Source organism: Parasteatoda tepidariorum, chromosome 2 (assembly GCF_043381705.1).
Source record: "Parasteatoda tepidariorum isolate YZ-2023 chromosome 2, CAS_Ptep_4.0, whole genome shotgun sequence".
Lineage (NCBI taxonomy): Eukaryota > Metazoa > Arthropoda > Arachnida > Araneae > Theridiidae > Parasteatoda > Parasteatoda tepidariorum.
The window spans coordinates 103,868,602-103,894,675 of record NC_092205.1 but is presented as its reverse complement, the minus strand read 5'-3'; the positions used below and the strand labels follow the sequence as shown (position 1 = coordinate 103,894,675).

Here is a 26,074-nt window from a genome sequence, read left to right as displayed (position 1 = left end):
AAATAAAACAACTAATTTAATTAAGCATAATTAAATGTTAAAATTTCACAAACATGATAAAAATGTTGCTTTGAGTTGAATAAGTAGCTTTCATTAAAAATTAAACTTATATTTGAATAATAGTAATTTTCAACTCAACCTTTTGCATACGGCTGGTACAACATATCTACCACATGTGATGGTACAACATGGTATACCGTAAGCAAAGGGTTAAAGGATAACAGTAAGAATTTAGAAAGCGTCTGATTATTGAACTAATTAATAAAATACAATTCCCAAAGTAATATAAATTAACCGATCAGCTCAATATAAATAATTACAATAAATTGTGACCATTTCTAAGAAAATTATAATTCAATAAAACAAAGCTTTATGTCATAATTTTTTAAAACAATAAAGCGCTTATTGTTATATTTTTTTAATTGTATTGTTGGCATAGAACTATTCAGAAACTGGTAATTAAAAATTTGAAAACTGTTCTTAAAAATGCATCTTTTTTAGTTATTTTCTTTTTCATTTCATGTGCCTAAGTTAAAAAAACTCATTATAGTTCAGTTAGTAAAATGATACCAATAAGAAGATAATTATTCTGAATAACTTCTTATCTAATGATCAATTTGTCAACTAATGACTAATTTTAAAATTGCATTATTAAATTTTTTTTTCTCTTTTTCTTCATTTCAATCTCGTAATTTACAGTAAATAACATAATAAAGACTGACTTTTGTTGAATTGCGTAGAATTTAAAAATTAAATGACACTTATTGGCTGAGGTTTATTTCCAAATAAAGCATACATTTAAAAATAAAACTGCAACTAACTTAGACAATACAATATTTTTGTCATTAATAAAAATGTCAGATGTTTTAAATTTTTTCAACTAATTTAATGAAGCTCACAAATAAATTTGTTCAGAATATTTTAACACCTAAGAATATTGGGGGACTTATTTTAAGGTTATATTTTCCTAGTTGGAGAATCAATAAGTAAAACTGACGATTTTCATAAAAACAATTTCTATAAAAAAATGCTTCTAAAAGAATACTTTGCAAAATTATAGATAATTGTTTATAAACATTTTAATAATTTTCTGCAATTACAATATATTAAATTGGAAATAGGCTATTTCAAGACTAATTACCTCAGTCAATTATGATATATATATATTTTTTTACATTTTATAAAGAAAAGTTTAAGGTATTTGGAGTAGTTAAAGGACAAAATAATAGTAGGGTAAGTTTACAGAAGAAAAAAATGATTTAAAGGAAATTTTATATGCTCTAAGGATTAAATTGGATTAATTATGTAGGCTTGGAAATTAATTCACACGAGTCTTTGAGAGATGTTTTGCTTTTCTATTATTCGTAATTTCTATTTCATATTTTAATTAATGGAAAGAAAACTTTTTCTTACAACACTTAATATCATCTCTTAGCATTCCATGTAATAAACATAAAACTACTAATTATAATATTTTCTCAAAAAAGTTTGAAACTTGTTTCCCAATAATGAAAATTTTAATACTTGTTTTTATTTACGCTATTCATTTCAATAACAATACAATGGAAAATATTTAACGACACAATGTTAAGTCTTCGATACAACAATGGCCTCATTTAATTTGTCATAAATACAATACATTTTTTAAAATCAAACTAATAAATAAAATCACACTAACATGATCTACAAATATCCACAGAAATTTTTTTTTTTTTTTGGGGNTTTTTTTTTTTTTTGGGGGGGGGGGGGGGCAAAGGGCCAAATTAAAAATACTTAATAATTTAAAAACCAATTTTTTTTTCGAACTTAAAAAAGTATATAGTTTAATACTTCATCAGGGTGCGTAGCCAGATTTTTGAAGAAAAAAAAAGTAAAACACTCAAAAATATTTTTAATCACTTTCCAAAAATAAAAAAAATCATAATTAAGATCTATGCGGCAATAATTTTTTTTTTCTATCGCTTTAAGTTCTTTATTTTATAATCATAAATTCAATAAAATTCAAAAACATTTTCAAAAACTTTACATAATCATGTTAAAAATAACTAGTTTCTGACAAATATTGCAGAGAAAATTGTGAAAATCATGCATTTTTTATTTAGGACGACAATCAACAAGACAAAGAAAAAATCTCTTTTTAAAAGATAGAAAATTAAGCACTTTTTACAAACCCAGAATAAAAAAAGCACCTCTAAGGGCTTTTAAAAAACGTTAAAAAAATAAGCACCATTAAGCACTTTTTAAAAACGCTAAGCACCCCGTTTATTCAATACAATGAATTTGAGAGTCCTTAGCATGAAGTTTAAATTTTTAAGAAACTTTTAAAAAAAATAAATAAAAAATCGTAAGTAAAATTTTTTTGTATTAATCTTTGGCAAAACTAATTAAAAATGTCATAAAATAAATAATCACAAACTATAATTTATTAGATTTAGAGAGAGGTAGAATAAATTATTAGAGAGAGGCAGAAATGTTTTCTCTTTACTGCAGTAAACAATTAATCTTTGTTTTATTTAATTGACAATTGAGAGATCTCCTTCTGTGAAGGGTTTACAATAGATTCAATTGAAATCAAACAAGACGTTTAAGGCTCTTTTGTAATAGGAGCTTTAGGATGCGACAGGTGAACAAAATATTTAGATTTTTAAAACATATGGTAAAAAGCAGCTTCCTCGATTGTCATTAATCTACATTAGATGTCATATTTAGAGTGATTGCAAAATTAGATATTTGAGCGCATCAATTAACAGAGATTGGGGGCATTATTGAAATAGAAACAAAGAATAACTGAATATAAAATCTTTATATAATTATCCCCTTTTAAACGACTATTTGTAACACTTTTTCGAAATTATTTTTATCAGTCACTTCTAATTTCATTAAGATTATTATTAACAACACAAATAATAAGGACTTCTATAGTAAACATTGTTAGTGCCTCCTCTACTTAACAGAATTCTTTATTGAAGAATTCCACCAAATGATGAAAATGATTCTCTTTTTGACCCTCTATGAAAGGGCAAACCTTCATACTATAGATCAGTATTTCCCAAAGTTCATACCCCCAGCGTTCTTATGCCAAATATCTTGCAACAAATGAAAATTTTAAAATTTTTTAATTAAAATCAAAGTTAGCCATGAAAATTTACGATTATGTTTTTTATTTTTTGCAGAGCCAGTTTTGAGCTATTTTTTGTCAACAGCCAGTTCTGACTTTTAACTTTTGGGAAATTTCTTTTACAGTAAAGGTTCATAATAAATTCTACTTATTTTGATTATTTTTATAAAATATAATTTTTATCCATATAACTGTTATCACAGCAAAAAAACAATATCATCCTTCTCACTGATGCAAATAAACTTATGAACAAAATTTTGTACCAAAAAGAAAAATAAACATATTTTTAAAAAAATACTTTCATTTTTTTATGAGTGGTACACAGCATTACGAAAAATTTAGAAAGGGTACACAAAAGTCATAAGTTTGGGAAACACTGCTATAGATTATTTAGAGTTATTTCATAAAAAACTCACTTTTTAAAGCAAACTAATTTTAATGAGATAAAAGTAAACAAAAGCATAATTTTTCTATTTATTTAAAATTATTAATCATTTTTATGGAAGCTAAATCGTATTCATCGATTGGTGACACCAATATTTTGAAGTGAGTGGAAGTACTGTGGAGAGGTACAACAGTTCTTTTTTACTCTTTACTTTACAGGGTATCTGCTACATTTTCACATTCATGACTTTTCATAACTATTTCCACCCAACAAAAATAGAACAATAAATTTAAAAAAGCATTGAAATAGCTTTAATTGAAGTGATAGGTATAACCAAAACTGTTATACTCTGCATCATCATATTTAAAGATTTTAAATTTAAAAAACAGAGTAAAGAAAAAGCTGAAGCAATAAAATAGCTGGAAAAAATACAAAAGCAAATAATATTTTTTTCTGCAGAATTATACTCTAAAGATACTTTTATTGTTCGTCAAAAATCAAAGGAATACTCCAGATTTTTTTGTTCTCATTTCGGAATTAAAAAAGAATTCGCCAATGACTGACTTGCTTCAATTAGAATTTTAAATTGATAAAAAAATAAATAAGAAAAATTCTGAAATCACAGAATTTTAAAAGATAAATCGCTCTAGAAATGATATTTTTCATTTCATTTCTTGAAAGAACACCAGCATTTTTAAAGAACATGATAAAAACATTTTATATTTTAATAAAATATGACAGTGAGTGGGGATTTTGTTAGAAATTCGGATATTCGGAACACCGTGAAATGGGGGGGGGGATTCCATTTTAAAAATTAGATTTTTTGCCGTCCTAAATCTATGACTTTCCATGATATTTTTTTTAAAAAATAGTTAAAATCCACAATTTTTGTTCAATACCGTAATTCATGACTTTCCAGGTGCACAGATAAATACCCTGTAATTTTTGCCGTATTTTAACACGTAAGTGGAATCACTGGTTATCTTAGCAATAACTTGTTGGCATGCTCTATTAGAGGGGTAAGTAATTTGTGTTACCTTTTTCCCAAGGCATGACTTCAATAGCTGCAGTAAATAATCGATCATTGGTGAGGATCTGATATTTGCTCTTTTCTAAACCACTCGATGAAGGAATCACTCCTGAAACAATACATTTCTTGTTCAAACATTTTTATTTACATTTCTTAAAATTTTCTCTCATTTATTTCATAGATTCATTCACTTTGGAAACAGCAAAATATCTTGAATTGAAAAAGGGGAGCGATATAGAATGATCGTCCATCCTTACGGATGCCAGAAATACGATTTTGTATTGCAAATTTGAATTCTCCATGGATAAACTTTAAGAAAATATTAAAAGCGTTTTATTTCACTTTTTTGATTTAAAGTATATTTTTTAAGATATTTTATTGTTTCCACACTTTATTTTAGGGTTGCCACTCAAATTGGGTTTCAAAATTCCCTGATTTTTCCAGGTAAAAATCTTAACATTTCCAGATTAGCTTTTTTTTCCCCCTCAAAAAATTTAGGATGGGTACAAGGGCCGGGATAGCTTGGTCAGTAGGGCGCTGGGCCCATGTTCGAGAATTTGTGGGTTTGAACCCCGCCGGCCGAAGACTCCCCGTGTAGTAAATGGCGACTGATGCACATTAAATCTGTCGAGTTGCAAAGTTTTCCATGCTTCCATAACAAATCAATACCTCTGGGGGTACTGGATTGGAGATCGATCGTTCTCTGATTCAGGTCAAAGTTACAATCTGTGGATGAATGAATGCGTCCGCCCTATAAAACGGGCTGTGATGTGTGTGTAGCTGAAGACCAGGGATAAGATTAGCCAAAAAGCAAAAAAGCTGAATTTCCACGATAGTAAATTTTACGCAAGCGCAACCCTTTAATAATAACAGTTTAAGGTAATAAATAATGTGTTGACATACAATTGTGTACTAATCTATCATTATATAAATGATTACATTGATACTTAACATTTTTTAGTGAAAATAAAAATTACCACCTGAAAAAATAAATCTGGAAATTATATTTTTCCCCAGTTCACATAAGAGACAATNTTTATGAACTATTCAACAAAAAATGTTTTTGTTTTAGAAATAATGTTCTTTGTAATTCCAAGTGTCATTTTAGTAATCCTTGTTGTAACAAATGATTTTCTGGTACGTTTCCATAAATACCATTTATACGCTGTATAAATTAGATAAATTGCTTCTTTTTCATTTTAATTGTCTATCATTAGTTTATTTATAGAATACCTAGTTATTTAATTTTAGATCAATTGTTTAATTTACACTTTAACTGTCTCTCATTAGTTAATTTATAGAATACCTAGTTATTTCATAGAATAACTAGTTAAAGTGTCAAATTAATAACATATTACACACTTTACGGACACGATCAGTTATTTCATGGAATAACTAGGTATTCTACGAAATAACTGCATTATATACTTTAACGGTAACATATATATTTACAGTGTGCCAAATAGAATAACTTTTGATCTAATGATTGGATCTATATGTTCTAGGGCTCAATTTTACTGGCTCGAGAGGGTGACCTCAAATATGCTAATTAATTAGCATATATGATATTTTAAGTTACAAAATCAGACATAAAAATGTAATTTCTTTGAATAAACATATCTTTTTCTCAATGGATTCGGATTTCTGACCCCCAAAACACACGCCGCAATCTGGGAAATAGGGTCCCCATAGTTTGATCAAGAGAAAGATTTTAAGTTTGGTTCCCTTAATGTTAATCTCACTTTTCGCTATATATCGAGAACTGTTTAAGCTAATTGAACATTTTTTTGCACACAATTATAAAATTCGTTTGTCTTAAGACAATCCCATGCAAAAAAAAAATTTTAGTAAATATTATTTTATTTAATAATTGTCAAAAAAAATTTTGACACCATTTTTTTGATTTTGACATCATTTTAAAGTATATAATTTTGCATGACAACCTGCTAAATTTGGGCAAAATCGGCAGAATAGTTCCTGATAAATTGAAATTTTGTAAAAGTCATACGGTCAAAAATTGATTTCTCAAGAACTATTCAACCTATTTCGTTCAAATTTTTTATTTTGACATGTAAAATTACATACTTTAAAACAACGTCAAAAAATGTATACCTAACAAATAAAAAAGTTTTGACTATCATTTAATAAATACTAATTAAAATTTATTTTTCGCAGGGGATCGTCTTTAGGCAAACGAATGTTATAAATGTGAGCAAAAATTTCTTCATTTCCCTTAAAGAGTTTACGAACTATGGCAAAATATGCAAACATACAGAGGTTCAAATTTTGTAACAGCCTGAGGCAGAATTGCAGCGACATTGTCACAGAACGTTACAGAGTTCTACAGAAAGATTTTTCTTTTGAAAAGTAAAAACTTTTCTTCAGAGATTTACACGTAATATTTGAATCATACATTTAGATAATAACTTTTTAACGAGCACAATTTACTAAGATAAAATCGCAAATCATTGAAATGTTTTGATTGTATTTTTAGCAGTTATTTATATCGCTTTTCACGTGGATTTTAAATATCCAGATATATTGCAAACAATATGGTAAATTCGAATCGTGCATTTGAGTATTTACTTTTTAAGGCAATAATTCTATCGAATTTTTGGCAGTCATTGCTATTGATTTCTCCGTAGTTTTTAAATCCGATATTTTTTATAACAACGTAATCTTGAAACGAAACACGCATTTGAGGAGCCCGATTCGCGTGATTTTGTCATCGATCTTTTTTCAGTAATTACTACTCTCCTGATTTTTAATTATATTTTTATTGTGATGATTATTTACAAAATGCTAAGAAGTAAATTATTTGTGTGTCCCCCTTTCCCACAAAATACGAGAATATCGCCCACAATAATAGAATAAAAAATTATTACATGTTAAAAAAAAATAAGGGTTTTTTTTTTTACAACAGAGATTGTCGCAAAATATCATTGTATCTGTTTGTCAACAAAACAAATAAGAAAACAAAGTTTATATTTACAATAAATTTATTTTAAAAAGATATTAAACAAGGAATTCATACCAGGGGTCAGTCCAGACATTTTGTGAAAGGTCCTGTTTTTGTAAAATTGTGAAAAAATTACTCGTAATTTGTGAATATAAAATAAACGTTAAGTCAAATTCTTTCAACCAGCGTCCTGCTTTTGTGAATTTGTGCCAATAGGGTCCTGTTATTGCAAAAACCTTTTGCAAGGAGTTTTTAAATTGTAAAGAGATACAAGATTATGCTCAACACTGTAAAATTATAATAAAAAAAATTAAATTTTCAAAAATAATCAGCAATTGCTGCTACTAAATTAGAGATGCAACATACAAATATTTGGTTTTTAGCCTATACTGCTGAATACAGAATATTCATTTCAAACGAATAAAGGAAGAAGCATCGGCAAACTTAGTTCGTTTACATCTGTCTTTCTTTCCCGCCACCCCCTGGGAAGAATTAATCCAATTAACAAAACAATAATGAAGATAAAAATTTTTTTGAAGGGTCTGATTAAAAGATAAATTATTTTGTGAAGGGTCCATTTTTAAATTAAAATATTTTGTGAAGGGTCCGCTTTTACGAAAAGATATTTTGTGAAGGGTCTGCTAACGGACCCAAATTTCTTCTAAACAGACCCCTGCATACCCTCACAAATAAAGTGACAAACGAGTAACGTAGAGAAAGAACGAATACAAAATAATCGGCTTCAACAGAAGCTTAAATACTCTTTAGGCAGATGACGTCACGATCCAGGCAAGAATGACCAACAGTAAAGGAAAAGAAACTGGCTGATATCTGCGACCATTACGTTACCCATGATGAGATAGTCATCCTAAACAACTCACGCAAATCGAAGCAATAACCTTTTGTTATTTAATCAATCAAAATAGAGAATACCGTTTTAGCATTTATTTGTCTAATATTCTTCTAAACACAGAGCTTTTGCTATTTTAAATTTGTAGCATTTTGTTAATTGGTTATTATTAAAAGTATCTTGCAGAAAGATATCAATGCTCGAAAAAATTCTGGACCCAACTCCCTATATTAATGGAGTCAGAAATCTGGGAAAAAAAGGTATGTTTTATTCAGAGAAAGTACGTTTGTTGTGTCGTAACTTAAAACTGCCCTAATTAATGAGCATGAAGGTTAGATGAAAAGGTACTTACAGAGTAGAATTGCGCATCTTTTGAACGATTCCCATCCAAGCAATGATGTTTTCTTTGAATGTAGCATTTTCATTGGATTCACCAGAGTAATCATGGACTAAAATCAAACTTTGATTGGCAGCTGCTCTCTGGAATATTATTTTTTCACTCACTTGAGGATAATAAGTCTAAAATAAAAAGCACATTTATTAAAACTGTGTGGAGAGTAGGATTGAAGATCTTGTTTAGCTTGTGGGGAGAGTAGTTATCGACAATGTCAACCGTCATCTATGAAAAGGTACTTCTACATAGAATCGAGTTAACATGTCTTACATACTAGTGAATTGGAATGATAATTTTATAGTGGTAGACACACTACAGTACTCCCCCACCAGAGTTAAAGCTGTGATAGAATTCGATGAAGAGATATCACTAGTTAATTCATTGCTATTTGTGAGGGGACAGCTGTATTAAGATCACTGAACTTTTGAGTGCTGATGGTGAGAGATGTATTAATTTCACTGTCGTCGTGGCAGTCGAGTGCATACGTTGTACGTCAGTGTGATTGAGACTGAGTAGCAACGGCGCGAGGAGATGGATAATGTCACAGTCACAAGTCAACTGTTTAATGTGGACCATCCATCGAAGTAGGCGTGTTCAGATTGAAGTGAGTATTACCGTCAAGACAAGCGTGTTCACATCACGTCCGAAGGTCACCAATGAGGGGGGAGGGGAGTGTGTAGTTATCAACGATGTCAACCGTCATCGACGAAAAGGTACCCCTACATAGAATTGAGTTAACATGTCTTCATATACTACTGAATTGGAATTATAGTGTAGTGGTAGAAACACTACAACTGCTTCTATTTTATGTAGTATTTCAAGAAATATTTCTATGTATCACAACAATAAAATAGATTAATAAAATTATTTTTTAACTTCTTGAATGGATAAAGTAGGTTGTCAATCTCTGCCTTAGATTTTATGTTACCTTTTTTCTTCAAAGTCAAAATTACAAAAAAATGAAAAACAGAAAAATAACACAATAAAAAAAATCCAATCCAATTATTTCAAAGTATGCACTGATTTATCAAGAGATTTCCACGAAGAGCTTTTAGATTGCCCCAATGCTTAATTCAGAAGTTTTCTGGATTGAGCTCAAAATTACAAAGCTATTGAATTGAACTCAAAACTTGAGGTAGCTGTTTTAATGCAGGTTCTAAAAAATTTTTTGAACAACGCTACACACTTCATGTCAGATTTGTTTTAGCACTCAAACAGAGTGGCATTTTTCATTATTTTGTTTATACAGTAGAGAACCAATTATCCGGGATGCTCGGGACCATCGTTATCCCGGATGTCTGAATTTCCCCGTTTTCTGGATTGACCAAAATCCATCAATGAAAACTTGCAAATGATACCGCACTTCCAAAGAATAAAAATTTATTCAGAAGAAAAAGATTTTATTTTTATTAATCGATGCCAAATAGATAAATATAGTTTTCTCTTTCATCTTTTGTTTCACTGATATGCATGCAATGCATTTTCCCCATCCCCCTCGTAAATCAAACAGAAATCGAAATCAGCATGCCACACCCTTGAGCTTGATTGACGGCTTAAAGGAGAAAATAAAACATTCCTCCCTTCCCTGCCTTCAAGGTCACGGAGGAAATGACGTTTCTCTGGGTAAACGGGGAAAAAAATTCTCCCCTTCCTTACATTTTCCTCTACTCAACTTCAAGGATGAGTTCAATTTCCGCTTTTTTCATAATCGTTCTAGTTTAAAATGGCGGGAAAACCGTTCAAAATTTTTCCCGGTTTTCTGGATGCTGGATAAATGGTTCTCTACTGTATTTTAAGAATATCTCCCTTCATTTCAATTCAAGATAGTAAAGGACCACACAGGTACAGGGAATCTTTTTCAAAAGTCGAATCTATGCAACTGTTTTTGAATGATGAACATTATTCTGGATTAAACTTAATTCAACTGCTTTGAATTATTTTATATTTGAATATTTATGAAAGGCCGACCTCTTCATATCAATTTATTTTACTGTTTTTCATTCAAGTTTTGATGACTTATCATTTCACAGCACAGAAACAAAGGATCATATTCTGTTAATAATTATATGGATCTTGAACAATATAGTAAACTTTTAGGGAATAAGCCTTAAGCAACAATTTATAGATATAGTATCACAACAATGTGGTATAAAGTCAGTAGAAAATATTAGAAAATTTTGCTCCAAGATTTACAATTGTTATAAATAATTTCAAGCAAATTCATGTATAAAGTCATATTAATAAAATTGCATAACTTTGAAGATATCTAACAGCTAAAAATTAAAAACAAAAAAAATATATTGTAACTTAATTATACATTTATAAGCATTTGCCTCCTTTAAATGGCTATGGACCATTTCCATGTTATTTATGTGCATTATGACCTATGTCATTATGAGAAAAAAGTAATGTCTCACCAATTGTTTGTAAAATAAATAAAAGGGAAGCTGTCTAATTCATGGTAAGAAATGCAAAGCTTGGCCAGATGTCTAAAAAAAAGTGAAGCTTTTGGGGAAACTTTTTCAGATAATCACGCACAAAGCTGCGGAAACACACAGGGGGNTGTTTAGGATGATTGTATCCAATATTTTATCTAATTCTATTAATACGGCTAATTTGATTAAGTTTTATCTAATGATTTTCTCTTTGTTCTTTAATGATATTCTACTTCATCACCATAAACTTTAATTCTTTTTTTTACACCACACAGCAGCCTAATCTAAATATACTATTATCTAATAGGAAGATTCTGTTGTATCTAATGTAAAAAATACATCGCTATGATTTATTATATTCATTTATGGAAATTAAATATCAAATCTTGTATAGAATAAAATCTGTAAATATCAAATCTTGTACACCCACCTTAATGCATGGCTCAAAAGTAACAAGTATATTGACATAGGAAAGATTGCAGAGAACTTGAAGAACAAGCGTGTCCATCTCTAACTTGGGACACTGGCCAATATTAAGTCTCTGCAGATTAGGACTATGGAGGAGTTGCAATCTCTTCAATATCCTACAAGCTTGGACTGAAAAATAAATATTCAAATTCATGTTCATCATAACTTTAATCAGGGTGGCTTTTTTTCCATCCGAATTATTATTTATGAGGCATACTATTGACATTCACCCTATACGCATCCAAAATTATATATATAAGATGACAGGGTTCCAACTCAAATGTGGAAAAAAAATTCCCTGCGTTTTCCCTGTACATATTATATACACTATATTAAGAGGAAACAACAATTACTGTGCTCTTGCATGAGATTTATTGGGCTAACTATATTTATTAGTTTTAATTGCTGGAAAAACAGCTGAACATACTTAAATAATGCTATAGTAAATTAAATAGCTTAGTATAGCTGAAACATCATTTATAAATATCCCATAGATTACGCTTTGAGTGGTCACCATTTTTTAAGACAAAAATAGGAAACAAAATTTCCTGTATTTTCCCACTTTGTAAAGAAAAATTCCCTGCATTTTCCTTGATATTTTAGGTGATTTCTAAATTCCCTGTATATTAAAGGTTTTTCCCTGTGAAGTGGCAACTCTGGATGCAAACTAAAAATGTTAATGAAATGAGTTGCTATCTTTTGAGTGTTTACTTGCTTAAAAAAAAAATTATTACAAAGTCAGGAAAAACAGTAAAAAAAATTATCCTGTAAAAAACAAATACATTTAATAGCTTTAAACGATAATAGTAATGAATGAATTGTGCTCATTGCAATTATATTTCTGGGTGCTTTTTCAATAAATAATTGGACATTGTCGTAAAGAAAGGGTTGTTTTGATAGTATCAAATTGACAAATGCTCTGTAAAGATGGCAATGTTGGTTAGCATTAAAAATTGTAGAAATAAGAGTCTGTCAAAAAGTGCATAAAAACTTATTTAATTCAACTGTTAATATGAGAAAGAGTAAACCAAACAACTTGAAATCTGATGAATTACTACCAAATAGCATCTAAAGACAATAAAAAAAAAATTGGGTGAATTTTTTTTTTTTTAAGTGTGTTTGTAATAAGGTTATTCCATTTTTGGAACATTGGCATTAAGCCTTTTCTTTTTTATTGCCTGTAGTTCAACTGTGTACATATCTTCGGTCAGAACAAAATGGTATCCACTTAGAAAAGCATGAAAATGTCATTTTAGGAAATATATTAAGAGTTTTTAAACAAAGCATAAAAGTTATGAATGATGTAAAATATTATTATTCAGACTTTAATTGCTCATAAAACTTCATGTTCCAGTTTTGGAACGTTAATCGGTGATAACAAACTGATAAAATTTATAGAGGATGGAAACTGTATCTTGACAGACATAGGATAAACAAGTTTTACAAATGGAATCCTTTGTGATTAATTCCTAATTTTAAAAACAACATCATGCGAAAGATGAGCGTACCTTTAGACAACACTGTTTGATGTAAAATGAAACAGCTTTTTTGAAGAAAAATTGTGAGATATTAAGAAAGAAAGCACTGAGTTGATAACAAAATAATGTAACATCAGAATAGGCTTTTATTTCTATGTAACAAATCATTGTATAAAAAGTTATAAATTTTGATATGCATTTCAACACAAATAGATCTGCTAGTCTTAAATACTGTAATGATACAAATGAAATATTTACTCAATTTATAAGTGCCAATATTTTTTTTAGATTTAATTTCTTGACCTGAAGTCCAATAGCATGCTTTTGTTTTCACATTATATTCTAAATGTAAAGTTCTAAAAACATTTGGTGTCGTAAAAACTTATTACACTTTTTTACAATATTATTTTATTTCTGAGTGGGTGTGTTGTGATGAACGGGAAATTTATTTTTAGCCCGAAGGCATTCAAATAAAAGAAGTAGGAAAAGAAAACATTCTAATAACAGGTGTTCTTATTTAACTTTTTAAACAACTAGACAATTGCTCAGACAGTTCATAAATGAACTAAAATTTTATTTTAATTATTAACAGATGACTAAAATAACTTTTAAGGTGAACAATTTTAAAGAAATTGATTTTCCTAATATATGAACCTCTTAAAGCACTCATTTTCATGAAGGAAAAAAAATGTAATTATTTTTTATTTAAGAAAACGCATTTCAAAACCTTGGTTTGACTTTTTATTGAGGCTTTTGACTAAGCAAATAATATAGCTGATGTAAATTATAAATATCAATTCCTGATACTACTTACCTTCTAAATGAGTTAAATTATGACAATGATCCACTATAACATCTGATACACCACACGCTATCACACTTAAACTGATTAATGATTCAGAAACCAGCCTCAAAATCTAAAAAGAGGAGATCATTAATGCCTTTTTATCAGTATCATAACAATAGAATTACTATTATGGTTCTGATTACTAAATAGAATACTAATTAGCTTTTAAATTTTCTCACCTCATCAACCAATCCTGAAAAATAATTTAATTATTATTTATTTTTCTTTTTGGCCAACATGGATTAAAATTTTAATTAAATTCATTTTCTCAGCATGTGAGATCTTTTGTTTCAGATCTCACAAAATATCATTTTTTTAAGTCTACTTAAATAATGTAATTGATGCCCGGTGGGCTTCACGCTCCCGTGCCACAGGTCCTGGGTTTGATCCTCCGGCCGGGCAAGGTTTACTCAGCCTTTCATCCCTCCAGTGGGTCGATAAATGAGTACCAAGCACGCTCGGGAACTGAACACTTGGGGTTCCGCGTTCGGCTGACCAGAACATCTGCTCTTGCACCCCGGAGTCCAAGGTCAAGAAAACTGAGATGGGCACAGTAGACCTTGGTCCTCTATGGGCTGCCGCGCCACAAAGTTCAGTTTAAATAATGTAATCACTTTAAATACCTCATTATGTTAAAAATTCAATTAGAGATAAATTGACATAATATATGAGATTGTATGTAGTTGCCATTCTACTGAGTTGAAGGTTCTGTGTTTTATGGAATTGGCTATGAATTGTGTGAAATTTTGTTATCAGTCATATTCAGCAAAGTTACCCATTTTATATGAGAAATCCTACAACAACAATTCAATTGAAAATGCATGTTTTGAAGAACTGTTTTTATGTCTTCATTTGAGGTAAAGGTTCTGGAGTTTTCCTTACTTTGTGACTCACATGGCAATGCTTTATGTACACAATGTGACAAATAAATTATAGTGATATAAAAGTGGAAATTCCTTTCATGAATTTTGATTTCTAAACAAGTTTATAAACTGGATTAAAACATGCGTTACATCTTTTATTTGAATTTAATCCCAAAATTGTGATTCACAATGCTTTATATACACAATGTGACAAATAAATTACAGTTTGAAATGATATAAAAGTTGAATTTGAAATTCTTTTCAAGAATTTTGATTTTTAAACAAGTTTATAAACTGGATTACAATATGTGTTACATCTTTTATTGGAATTTAATCCCAAAATTATATGACTAAAATAGAAGCTGTTTTTAAAAAGCTTTCTTTCATGACTAATCTATGACCCAAGTTTAACAATGTGATCATTCATTATCAGCTACAATCCCACAATTAAGTGTATTTTACAAGAGCTTTTCATTACTTTTTTTTATTATTAAATATAATTTTTTTTAATTTAAAAAAATTATTTGGATTTTCATTTTAATAGCAGGGAAGATAAAACTGAGGGTAAAATGACATTTTGAGAGTTTCTGTCATTCTACAATTATTATGGAGATCTAAGTTATAAAAAAAAACAAGCGTTATTTTCCTTTTAACTGTAAAGGAGAAAATAAAAGAAGCTAAAATCAGTCAGATACAAGTTAATTGAAATTGTATTGTGAGTACAAATTAATTTGGTCCGTTTTCAAAAGAAGGCTCTGGCTGTTAAGAATGTTTCATAGTGACAGTTGGTTTCGGTGGTTTCAGAGAGGTTAGACGTCTGTCAATAATATTCAGTTTATATCGCTTTGAGTTCCATACAAAAACCCTGTTTTTTACTTCGTTGAATACGTCAAATTTTGTGGTAACGAAGCAGCATTTACGGGAGGCTTTATGTTTCTGCTTCAATTGGAAGAAAGGTGCAGCCGAAGCGCAACGAATGATTGTAGAAGTTTATGATGACAATGCTCCAACTGATAAATCATGTAGGGAATGGTTTCAACGTTTCAAGAATGATGAATAGTCTTGTACACTACAAGCAGCTACAACCTGGCGATTCCATTATAGGCTATAGTTGATTCGTTTGAGCTGGGCATTACGATAAAAACGGCTGGAATACGAGCAAAGACATGACACAGTTATTCTTCTGCCAAATAACGGTCGGCCTGATGTTGCAAAAAAATTTTTGGAAATGCTCCAGTGGGATATTTTATCGCACCCGCATATTCGTTGGACAGGGCTCCTTCTGATTACTGGTTGTTCCGACGGATGCAGCACGATTTGGCAGGTCACCGGTTCACCTTTTTCGCAGAAATCGAAAATTGACTCCTAACTTGGATCGCCTCAGAAGACGAGACATTTCTTCGAGATGGAATTCGAAAATTGCCTGAGAGGTAGCCAGCAATGTACAATACTTTGATTAATCTGTTCATCCATTTTGCTCTGAAATAAATGCATCTTTGACCACACAAAAAACGGACCAAACTAATTTGTACTCCCAATATATAGGAAAAGATTTAGTTAAAAAGAAATGCATCCTTAAGCATATTATTGAGTCTAAGTGAGTGGGGGGTAATATAGTTCACACATTTTTAAGAATTCCGCAATAAGAACTATATAGAAACTCCCTCATAAATGGAAACAAATGTTGCATCAATATAAAATGAAAAGATAGAATTATCGAGAAATAATATGAAATATTTCTTTTCTTTGGTTATTCAGTCAATGAAATGAGATTGACCTTTCCCGTTTATTAACTAATTTTTATTTATAGAAATAAGAAAGTTGCAATTTTATTTCAGTGATATAATCATACTAGGGGGGTAAGCCCTCTGTTCGCTGCCGCTCACCAACCCCGATAATTTTCTTGGCAGAGAACAGTTTTTCTACTAAAGTTAAAACTATTCCCTTAACATATAAGTACTAAAAGGAATTCTATTTGCTTACGCTTGTGCCTCTATATTCCATGTCCAAATATTACTATCTATTAGTACAGTACGACCTCCAAAATCCGGAAATTTCTAAAATCCGGACTCATACGTCCAGTTCGCCAGAAAAAATTTAAAAAAAAAAAAACAATAATAATCGGTTAGAATAAAAATTTAAATGCAAGAGCGCAAAACCTGAACTCTTCTCCAGTAATGAAGAGGTAGGGGTGGGGAGTGAATGAAAGCTCATAGCTGATAAGTAAATTCCAGTCATTCTTATCAGCTCTGTATAGATAACAAAGAATATAAAGGGTAATCCCCTCGGGAGGAGTTCTTCTACCACCTTGTTTTTCCCCCTTGTGAAGAAACAAAACTGATTCTTTCTTTACCTTGAAGCATAGGAGGTGGGGTCAAGTTCTTTCATCCCCCAACAAAAAAAGGATTAGTATCAGCTGGTACAGTCTAGTCTAGAAGCATCTGTTTCAGTTATAAGTTGAAATTCAGCTCTCGTTTTAAGCCTATATTTTTAGTTTTAATTGCTAATATTATGTTATCTAAATGATTGATTACAGGGGGAAATGAGGAAAGTTTGATTTTTAATGTCTCTTATTTATTATTTAAAGTGTATATTTATGTTAAAATTAACGTTGGAGGTCTACATGCGCGCTTTTAATCGCGAAATCGGCCTGGCGAATTTGAAACTTCGATAATTCGATCAATTTAAGTAAGGTATCTAAAATCCGGACTATCCAAACCGGCAGTCTGGATTTTCGAGGTTGCACTGTATTTTAAAAAGTTAGATCTCATGGTGAACAGAAGTGATTTTTCAAAGTAATCCTTTTTTAAAATAACATTTATTTTCTTATAACATTATATTGTTCGAACAAATTTGATGAGTTCACAACTATAAATTAATATTTTTGCTAATAATAGTTGTACTGGAAAATAACTTTAAATTAAGGATACAAAAATATTTAAAGGAAAACAATGCTTTTGCGACTTTTGTTAATTTTATGCTGATGACAACCAAAACAATATTGAAATGAATGAAGAAAAACTGGGTCCTACCTCGTGATTTTTAGGCCAATAGAAATGCATGGACAACAATGGAAAACGGTTACACCATCATTAGACATAATTCAAATAAAATAAAAATCGCCACTCAGCTTCAGCTGGTAAGTTTAGTTGTAACATTTTAGCAAGCAGCATTNATGAGGAAAGTTTGATTTTTAATGTCTCTTATTTATTATTTAAAGTGTACATTTATGTTAAAATTAACGTCGGAGTTCTACACGCGCGCTTTTTAACGCGAAATCGGCCTGGCGAATTTGAAACTTCGATAATTCTATCAATTTAAGTAAGGTATTTAAAATCCGAACCGTCCAAACCGGCAGTCCGGATTTTCGAGGTTGCCCTGTATTTTAAAAATTTAGATCTCATGGTGAACAGAAGTGATTTTTCAAAGTAATCCTTTTTTAAAATAACATTTATTTTCTTATAACATTATATTGTTCGAACAAATTTGATGAGTTCACAACCATAAATTAATATTTTTGCTAATAATAATAGTACTGGAAAATAACTTTAAATTAGGGATACAAAAATATTTAAAGGAAAACAATGCCTTTGCGACTTTTGTTAATTTTATGCTGATGACAACCAAAACAATATTGAAATGAATGAGGAAAAACTGGATCCTTACTCGTGATTTTTAGGTCAATAGAAATGCATGGACAACAATGGAAAACGGTTACACCATCATTAGACATAATTCAAATAAAATAAAAATCGCCACTCAGCGTTAGCTGGTAAGTTTAGTTGTAACATTTTAGCAAGCAGCATTATTAAAAAATTATTACCTTTTAACACACACATGCGTTCTCAATTTTAATTGGCTGTTTTGTGTGTTACTAACTGCACGTCTTCTGTGATTGGCTATTTGTTATTATTTCACTCTCTTTTATGTAAAGATATTTCTTTTACAAAATAATATTCAGTTAACGTAAATTATAACTTAAAGCATAAAATAAAATAGTAATAAAATATATAACCAGACATTGAATAGTTTGAAGAGTACAGCTCAAAACAATAAGTTATAATGTTAGAAATGTATACCTGGACAGCATCATCTTCCATTAAAGGATCGCTGGTGCTGGTGGCTTTGTTTTGAAGGCTGAAGTCCTGTTTACGCTTGGATTTTTTATGTTCCTCTCGAGCAGAACTAAGGAATAAAACAATACATTAAGTACAAACCCATTTCAAATCTAATCTTCTATTATAAAAACACTACAATGATTAAAACTTCATACAGTATTTTATATTCAAAATAAACCTTTCAGAATATTTTAAAACACAATAATATTCACTAATTTTTTTAAAAAGAAGTGTTTAAATCTAAGTTTCTCCTTTAAAACATTGTGCATGTTTTCTTTCTTACAAAAACAAGATTTTAGGTTCAGAAAATTATTAGTACAACTTAACAAAAACAGGTTATTCTCATAGAAAGTCAGAAATAACATTTTCCATGAATGAAAAATAAATGATGTATTCAAATATAAATTACTATTTTATTACATCAGAAAATAATAAATGAATTGTTAAGTGAATTAAAAATTATTTAAATTGACAGATTAAATTATGAAAAGAAATTTAAGGATGTCAATTCAATGTTTGGGGTTGCTCATAGACACTTTGTTTTAACAGCTCTGTTTCATAGCGTAATGAAATTATTCCACTTTTGATTTATTAACATCCTCTCATGAAGAATAGGTATTTTATTAGTATTAAATAAAAACTTTTGCCATATAAGCTTTCAATAAAAAATTATACTTTCATGCCTTAGTCAACCTATTTATGAATTATAAAAATTGCATAACAAACAATGTTCTAAAAGCAAAGAGAAAACATTTTTGATACTGAACACAAATTTTGGAAAAGAAATCAGAATTATCTCCATGGTTTAGAGAGATTTTAAATTACAATATTCTCACCAGAGAATTGTTGATTTAAGAACAAGATAAATGACAACACATTCAAGGTTAAATACGAAAGCTTAATTAGGTAGAATAACATAAAGTATTCTAGAATAAATATTTATTATAGGTACTATTTTTAATGAGCATTATCTTTTATAAAATATAAATGTATAAGCATTAAAAAATAAATTTATTTTTCGTGCTTCAGCCGTCGCAGAAACTTTTATAGAATGTTCTAAATCAAATTTTTTTGTTTCGTTTTTTTATATAAATTATTTTAATTTACATTCAATATGCCTCCATTTTCTTAAAAATTCTTTAAAGAAATAAAAAATTGTTGATTGCTGCACAAAAATGTATAAGTTTATAAACATTTTTATACACCGTAATTTCGTGAAGATACACCACGGTGTTTATGATTTAAAACATTACATTTTGGTGTGTTAGGCATATTTAACTGCATGCCTGATTATCCTGAGTTAATTTGGGTACGTATATATAGCAAGTATGTATTATCCTGATAAAACTTGGGTGTAACAGAGTTTGTCAGTACGTTTTGTTTTCTCATGTTTTTAGTTGGCCGAAACCTTAAAAAAAAAATTCTGATGAGATTAGAAGTTCGATTGAGAGTTATGCTGTTAGATTATGGGACTGCAAAAATGTTTTATGCAATTGTTAACACAATGGCTGTTGACTTTACACAGGAAGAAAGAGAAAAAGGGGCATCACTTCACTGGCTTTTGGGAAACTATCACGTTGTGTTGTCTCTTTTAAAAACAATCAAACAAAGACTAATATTTAACTTTCTTCACTTGCCCGAGATAATGTGGGATAATAAACTGATGGTAAATTAAATATTTTCTACACATGAAGAAATTAAAATTTTAACTTAAAAACTTGCGTATTGTTTTAGTTCCTATTAATGAAGTAAAAAAATATGTTGATTTTTTGCATTTGTTTAATAAAAAAAAAATTGGTAAGGGAAGCAGTAAATGGTTTTAATACTTGAGTTTGAAAATTCTTTTTTGTTGAATTGATTCTCCAAAATTTCCCCTTTTGCAACAATCTATTTTTATGCTTTAAAGAATGCAGGCGAAATGTAACAAGGTGTGTAGAGAAATTTTTCAACAAAAAATAAGCACCTTTTAAGCACTGTTCAAGCACTCAAAAATATTTTTAAGCGTATTAAAAAAGCATCATATTTAGACAGGGTTGGCAAGTTCTTGACAATTGATGGTTTTATTTGCTTGCCAATGACGAAGACGATGGTGCATCAAAAACAATGAAATTAACAAGAGAAATTCAATTTTCTATCGCAAATAGAGAAAAAAAATAGCAATGTTTAGTTAGTCCCCCTAATCAGTAAAAATTCGAGAGATTTTTCACTTTGATTCCAGAGGGCGGAAAATGAAGTCTGAAATTGAGAATCTCTTGCAAAATGCAGCACAGAGTTGCACGTGATAGACAAAAATCCTTCCTATTGAATCCAGCTCATACACAAATGCGGACCAGAAATTTCATCAAACATGTAAAAAGAATAGTGTTTTCATACACTACGGACCGACGGTACTCCAAAATAGATTGAGGTTGAATGAATTGTGAAAACGTTGAATAGGACAATGTCTTTTTGCATAATTCGTGGCAAAAATCAACATGGTAAAGATAAAATCTAATTTTGGAAAAAGGAAAAATTAAGAACTTTTTAAAAACACCCAATGAAAAAAGCACCTTTAAGAGCTTTTAAATAACGGAAAAAAGCACCTTTAAGCACTTTTTAAAAACGCTACACACCCTGAGTAATAATCTCCCTTTCAACAAAAGAGGAATAGTCTTATACAAGGATTATCCCCTGCTGCAGATGTGAAGGGAAAAAATAATATCCAAGTCCCTAAAACGAATGCATCAAGTGAAATTCGATCTATCTTGAAGTTCACCTCCCTATTAGAAATAAATGATTTCTAAACTTAGAGATGTTCGAGTAAAACGATGCAACATGAACTGTTTTATTTATTCAATGTTTAATGCTTATCTTATTTTTAGCTGCTTAATCATTTTATTTGTTTGGGATATTATTTACTGGGATATTATAAAAAAGAAATAATTCACTCACGATAATTTTATGTTTTAATTTTGCTCAAAACGAGATTTGTTAACTTTTATACCCATTTTTAAAAAAAAAATTTTTTTTAGCAGTTCATCTGATAGGTTAAAATTTAAGAAATTTAAAATTAGTAAAAAGAAATGGGATGAGTTCATATTTGTTTTGCGTAGCACAATTTTGCACAAAACAAGATCTTATTTTATTTGTATTAATATTTTTTGAAGTATTTTAAATCGGTATTTAATTAACATGATGGTTTGCGATTGTGTTGTAATGGAATTGGGCACAATTGTACATTTGAAAAATTATTGAAATTTCTGATTTTAAGTAAGATTGCATATATTTGAGATTTGATAATCATTTTAAACATTTACTCGTTTATTTTGTATATAACCTGTTATTTGAAACACATGCGTTAAATCCGTGATTGATCACATGGTAAAATTTTATGTGACATATCCAATGGTACAGCCTTTCTGATGAAAAACGTTTCCTTTTTAGTCATATTTTTCCGGAGTGGCGTATCTCTGCCAAATTCTGGCATTAATAAACTCATTAACTGAGATGTCCTTCAATGATTTGCCTGTCAATAGCTACTTGTTGTTGACTTGATGTTAATACGTCTATTTACTATTCCATTAATTAGTTTCAACTCATTACTTTATTCACTCGCTATATCTAACAGTTCTCACAATTAATGGAACATTTAATAAAATGTTTATGAAATATATTATATTAAAAACAAACCGATTAAATTAAATTAAAGGTTACCTCTTATAAGAGAAAAGAACGGATGGTTATAAAAATATTAAATGATTATTGCTATCAGATAATATCTAGGAAAAGATTCTCAATCCAAATAATTAAAAATTTTAAACTGTACATAAAAATAAATAAAAACTACAACAATAATAAAGATATAGATAAATCAGATGAATAAAGAGCCTGCTATAAACCAAATAAAATATGAACTGTTCAAAATAAAATATGGACTACAAAGGAATGTTTAAATAAACACAAGAAATATTGAATCTGACAATTTAAAAACGCTTAATAAACAAAATAGTTTTTATCTTGTTTTAGACATTGGATCTTTTTAAAATATTTCCATGGAAAATAGTTCAAATCAAGCCTTCCTTTAAGGAATGGTTTCTATCATTGGCTTGAACAACTGAGAAAATGATAGGAAATATAGCATAAGCAATTGCTCTGATTTCTTGTTTTTTGGAGGTTGCGTTTCATTTCAGACGCATGAGATCACATATCCATAATTAACACATAATCGAACAATTTTATTAATTCTTATCATTGTCATATCTTTTTTAATTTTTTAGAAATAATAATACCATTAATAGATTAAAATAAAGTTAACGACAAACATTTTTAGATGCATTAAAAAAGGGGAAATCATTTCATAATAAAAATAATTAAAAAAAATAATGGATCGTCAAATAATGAAAGACATACCAAAGCATGACATTAAAAACCTTTAGCTTACATTTAATACACAACACAATTATTTTTTCTAATTATCTTTGATTAAAAAGGAAATTAAAGAGAGACAAAAAAAATTATTATGAATCAAATTCCAAAATGATATATTATAAAGAAGAAAAAAAACTGCCTGTTTTCATAAAACTGAAAATTATGAATAAAATGCAAGAGAACATTCAACAGTTGAATGGCAATAAATTTCTTCTGGAAAATGCGAAAGTATTTAATGTCAAACAAATGGTTTTACTGCTGCTCACCTTTCTCTAATAAAACCTTTACTTAAAGAACCACAAAGAACTATAACAATACCCATTCATATATCTTTTAAGCAAACAATATTTAATAATTTAGAGAACATTAAATCTGGTGTCCATTCCTTCCAAGCACTGCGAATAAAAAGTGAATGGAGGGAAGGCAACTGGAATAGGGGTGCACAAACTGAATTGAACTGAATTCCAATTCACTAGAATATAAGACATGTTAACTCGATTCTATATTGGGGTACCTTTTCACAAATGAAGGTTGACATAGTTGAAAACAACTCTCCCCACATGGGTGACCTTTGGACGTGATGTTAGCATGTTTTCCTTGACAGAAACTCCCATTTCGATTTGAACATGTCAACTTCGATGGACTGTCATTGACTAGCTACTTGTGACTGTGACATTATTCACCTCTTCACGCTGTTGCTACTCAGTCTCGATCACGTACAACATATACACTCGACTGCTAAATGCAACAAATGAGCAACCACAACTGTGAACTTGATCTAGCTCTCACGATTAGCACTCAAAAGTACGGCGATCTTAATAAAGCTCTCCCGGTTACTTACAAAACATCAATGAATTAACTAGTGGTATCCATACATCGAATTCTATTACAGCTTTAACTCTGGTTGACATTGTCGATAACATACGCCCCACATGGGTGACCCGGAGGTGATGTGAACATGCCTACCTAGACAGAAACTCTCACTTCCATATGAGCACGCCTATCTTGACAGTAACACCCACTTTGAGCTGAACAAGCCTACTTCGATGGATGGTCCACATTGAACAGTTGACTTGCTACTTGTGACTGCGTCACTATCCACCTCTTCGTGCTGTTGCTGCTCAGTTTCGATCACACACAATGTACAGAGTATACACTCGACTGCTAAAGGCAACACATGAGCGTACATGACAGTGAACTTAATACAGCTCTCCAGGCTCCTCACAAAACAGCAATGAATCACCCAGTGGTATCCCTTCATCGAATTCTATTGCAGCTATAATTCTGGTGGGGGAGTACTGAAGTGTATCTACCACTACAAAAATACAATTCCAATTCACATAAGACATGTTCACTTGATTCTATGGTGGGGTACCTTTTCATAGATGAAGGTTGACATTGTTGATAACATACGCCCCACAATGTTACTAATTTTTTGATAAAAGAATTTAGGGCATAAAACCCTTTAACATTATCATATTTGCCCCAACATGAATCGCTCAAAAAAGTTGTGCACCCCTAAACTAAATCATTTGATGAAATCTTACATTAAGTTAGAGAGGGAACCATTTTGATTATTTGTCCGCCGCTGACTACGTCTCTTCGGAGGAGAGGCTTTTTGTTTCTTGTGGGAACGCCGGATGTCTGCACTCGTTGCTTGAGTGCCTTCACTAACAAAATTATGAGATTCATGTATTGTCCTTTTTACAGTCTTCTTTGATGACTGTCCTTTATTCCTTTGCGTTTCAAAACCTGTCTCATCTTGAAGAACACGACTAGATGATTCAGGATTTACTAAGCAATCCACAGCACTTTTTGCCTCTTCGGAATCAGAAAACCCACTCTCTTTCGTTTTTGAATAATCGTGTTCTTTCTTTATTTTTTTAACTATGATAGCAGATCTTTTAGTTCTTAAAGGTGAAGAAGCATCCATTTCTGGGTCAGAGCTATCATCACACGCACAGAGGCAGTTTCCTGATTTAGAGGTTGAAGGCTGAGTTGGATCAAAAGTACAAGAATGCTTGAAAGGTCTTTTCCTTGTAGGTTTCCTGCCACCATCGCTATCTGTGTCTTCACTTTCTGTTCCATTCTTGGCATCAGAATCCAGACTGACCGGAGCAACAGCCGCAGCAGCATTATTTTGGTCGTCGAAGAACTCTTGCGGCAGCACCATTCGGTGAGGCTCCTGATATCTACCGTTTTCGACAATTTCATCCAAATCGTCGTTTTCAATGAGATCTTCTCCCTGAGCTTCAAAATCTTGTTGGTTTCCGTTCACAGCGACGTGTTCGTCTTGGTTACTGACGACGGCGGACGACATTCCGAGACCCGTTCCGGCACTCAGTCCGACGTGACTGCATCCTTTGGGAGGCTCCCTAAACATGTCATTCAAGATGACCACTTGAACTTTTGGAAGGAATGCAAGGAAAAGTGCAAAGGAAGGCAGCTGTATGCAATGACAATGCTGAAGTGTCAAATCGGTCAACTCTTGCAGAGCTGGATCTCCTAAAATAACATTGTTGTACTTAAAATACTAGTTTTATACAAAAAAAAAAAAGACCAATAAGAATCAAAATATTCCCTTGCACATAATAACACATTAATTAATTCACAAATTACTTATATTTTCTGACTACCAGATGAAAAAGAAGGCCAACTAAGTAACACATTAAAATAATATTTTTAGAGATGATAAATACTAGATGAAAGGTAATTTTGTCAG

General features: G+C 30.4%; 1 protein-coding gene across 1 annotated transcript in view; it reads right to left on the bottom strand.

Moving 5' to 3' along the window:
- The window catches only part of LOC107452580 (F-box only protein 38), a 48,946-nt gene that overhangs the window by 3,972 nt on the left and 18,900 nt on the right, over positions 1 to 26,074 (bottom strand). The window contains exons 8-16 of the mRNA XM_071177041.1: positions 24,900 to 25,857; positions 24,395 to 24,569; positions 23,867 to 24,009; positions 18,907 to 19,012; positions 13,932 to 14,034; positions 11,602 to 11,768; positions 8,695 to 8,861; positions 7,911 to 7,974; positions 4,541 to 4,658 (exon numbers count right to left, since the gene is read on the bottom strand). Of these exons, the coding sequence (XP_071033142.1) occupies positions 4,541 to 4,658; positions 7,911 to 7,974; positions 8,695 to 8,861; positions 11,602 to 11,768; positions 13,932 to 14,034; positions 18,907 to 19,012; positions 23,867 to 24,009; positions 24,395 to 24,569; positions 24,900 to 25,857 (2,001 nt within the window). The remainder of the gene's footprint in view (positions 1 to 4,540; positions 4,659 to 7,910; positions 7,975 to 8,694; positions 8,862 to 11,601; positions 11,769 to 13,931; positions 14,035 to 18,906; positions 19,013 to 23,866; positions 24,010 to 24,394; positions 24,570 to 24,899; positions 25,858 to 26,074) is intronic.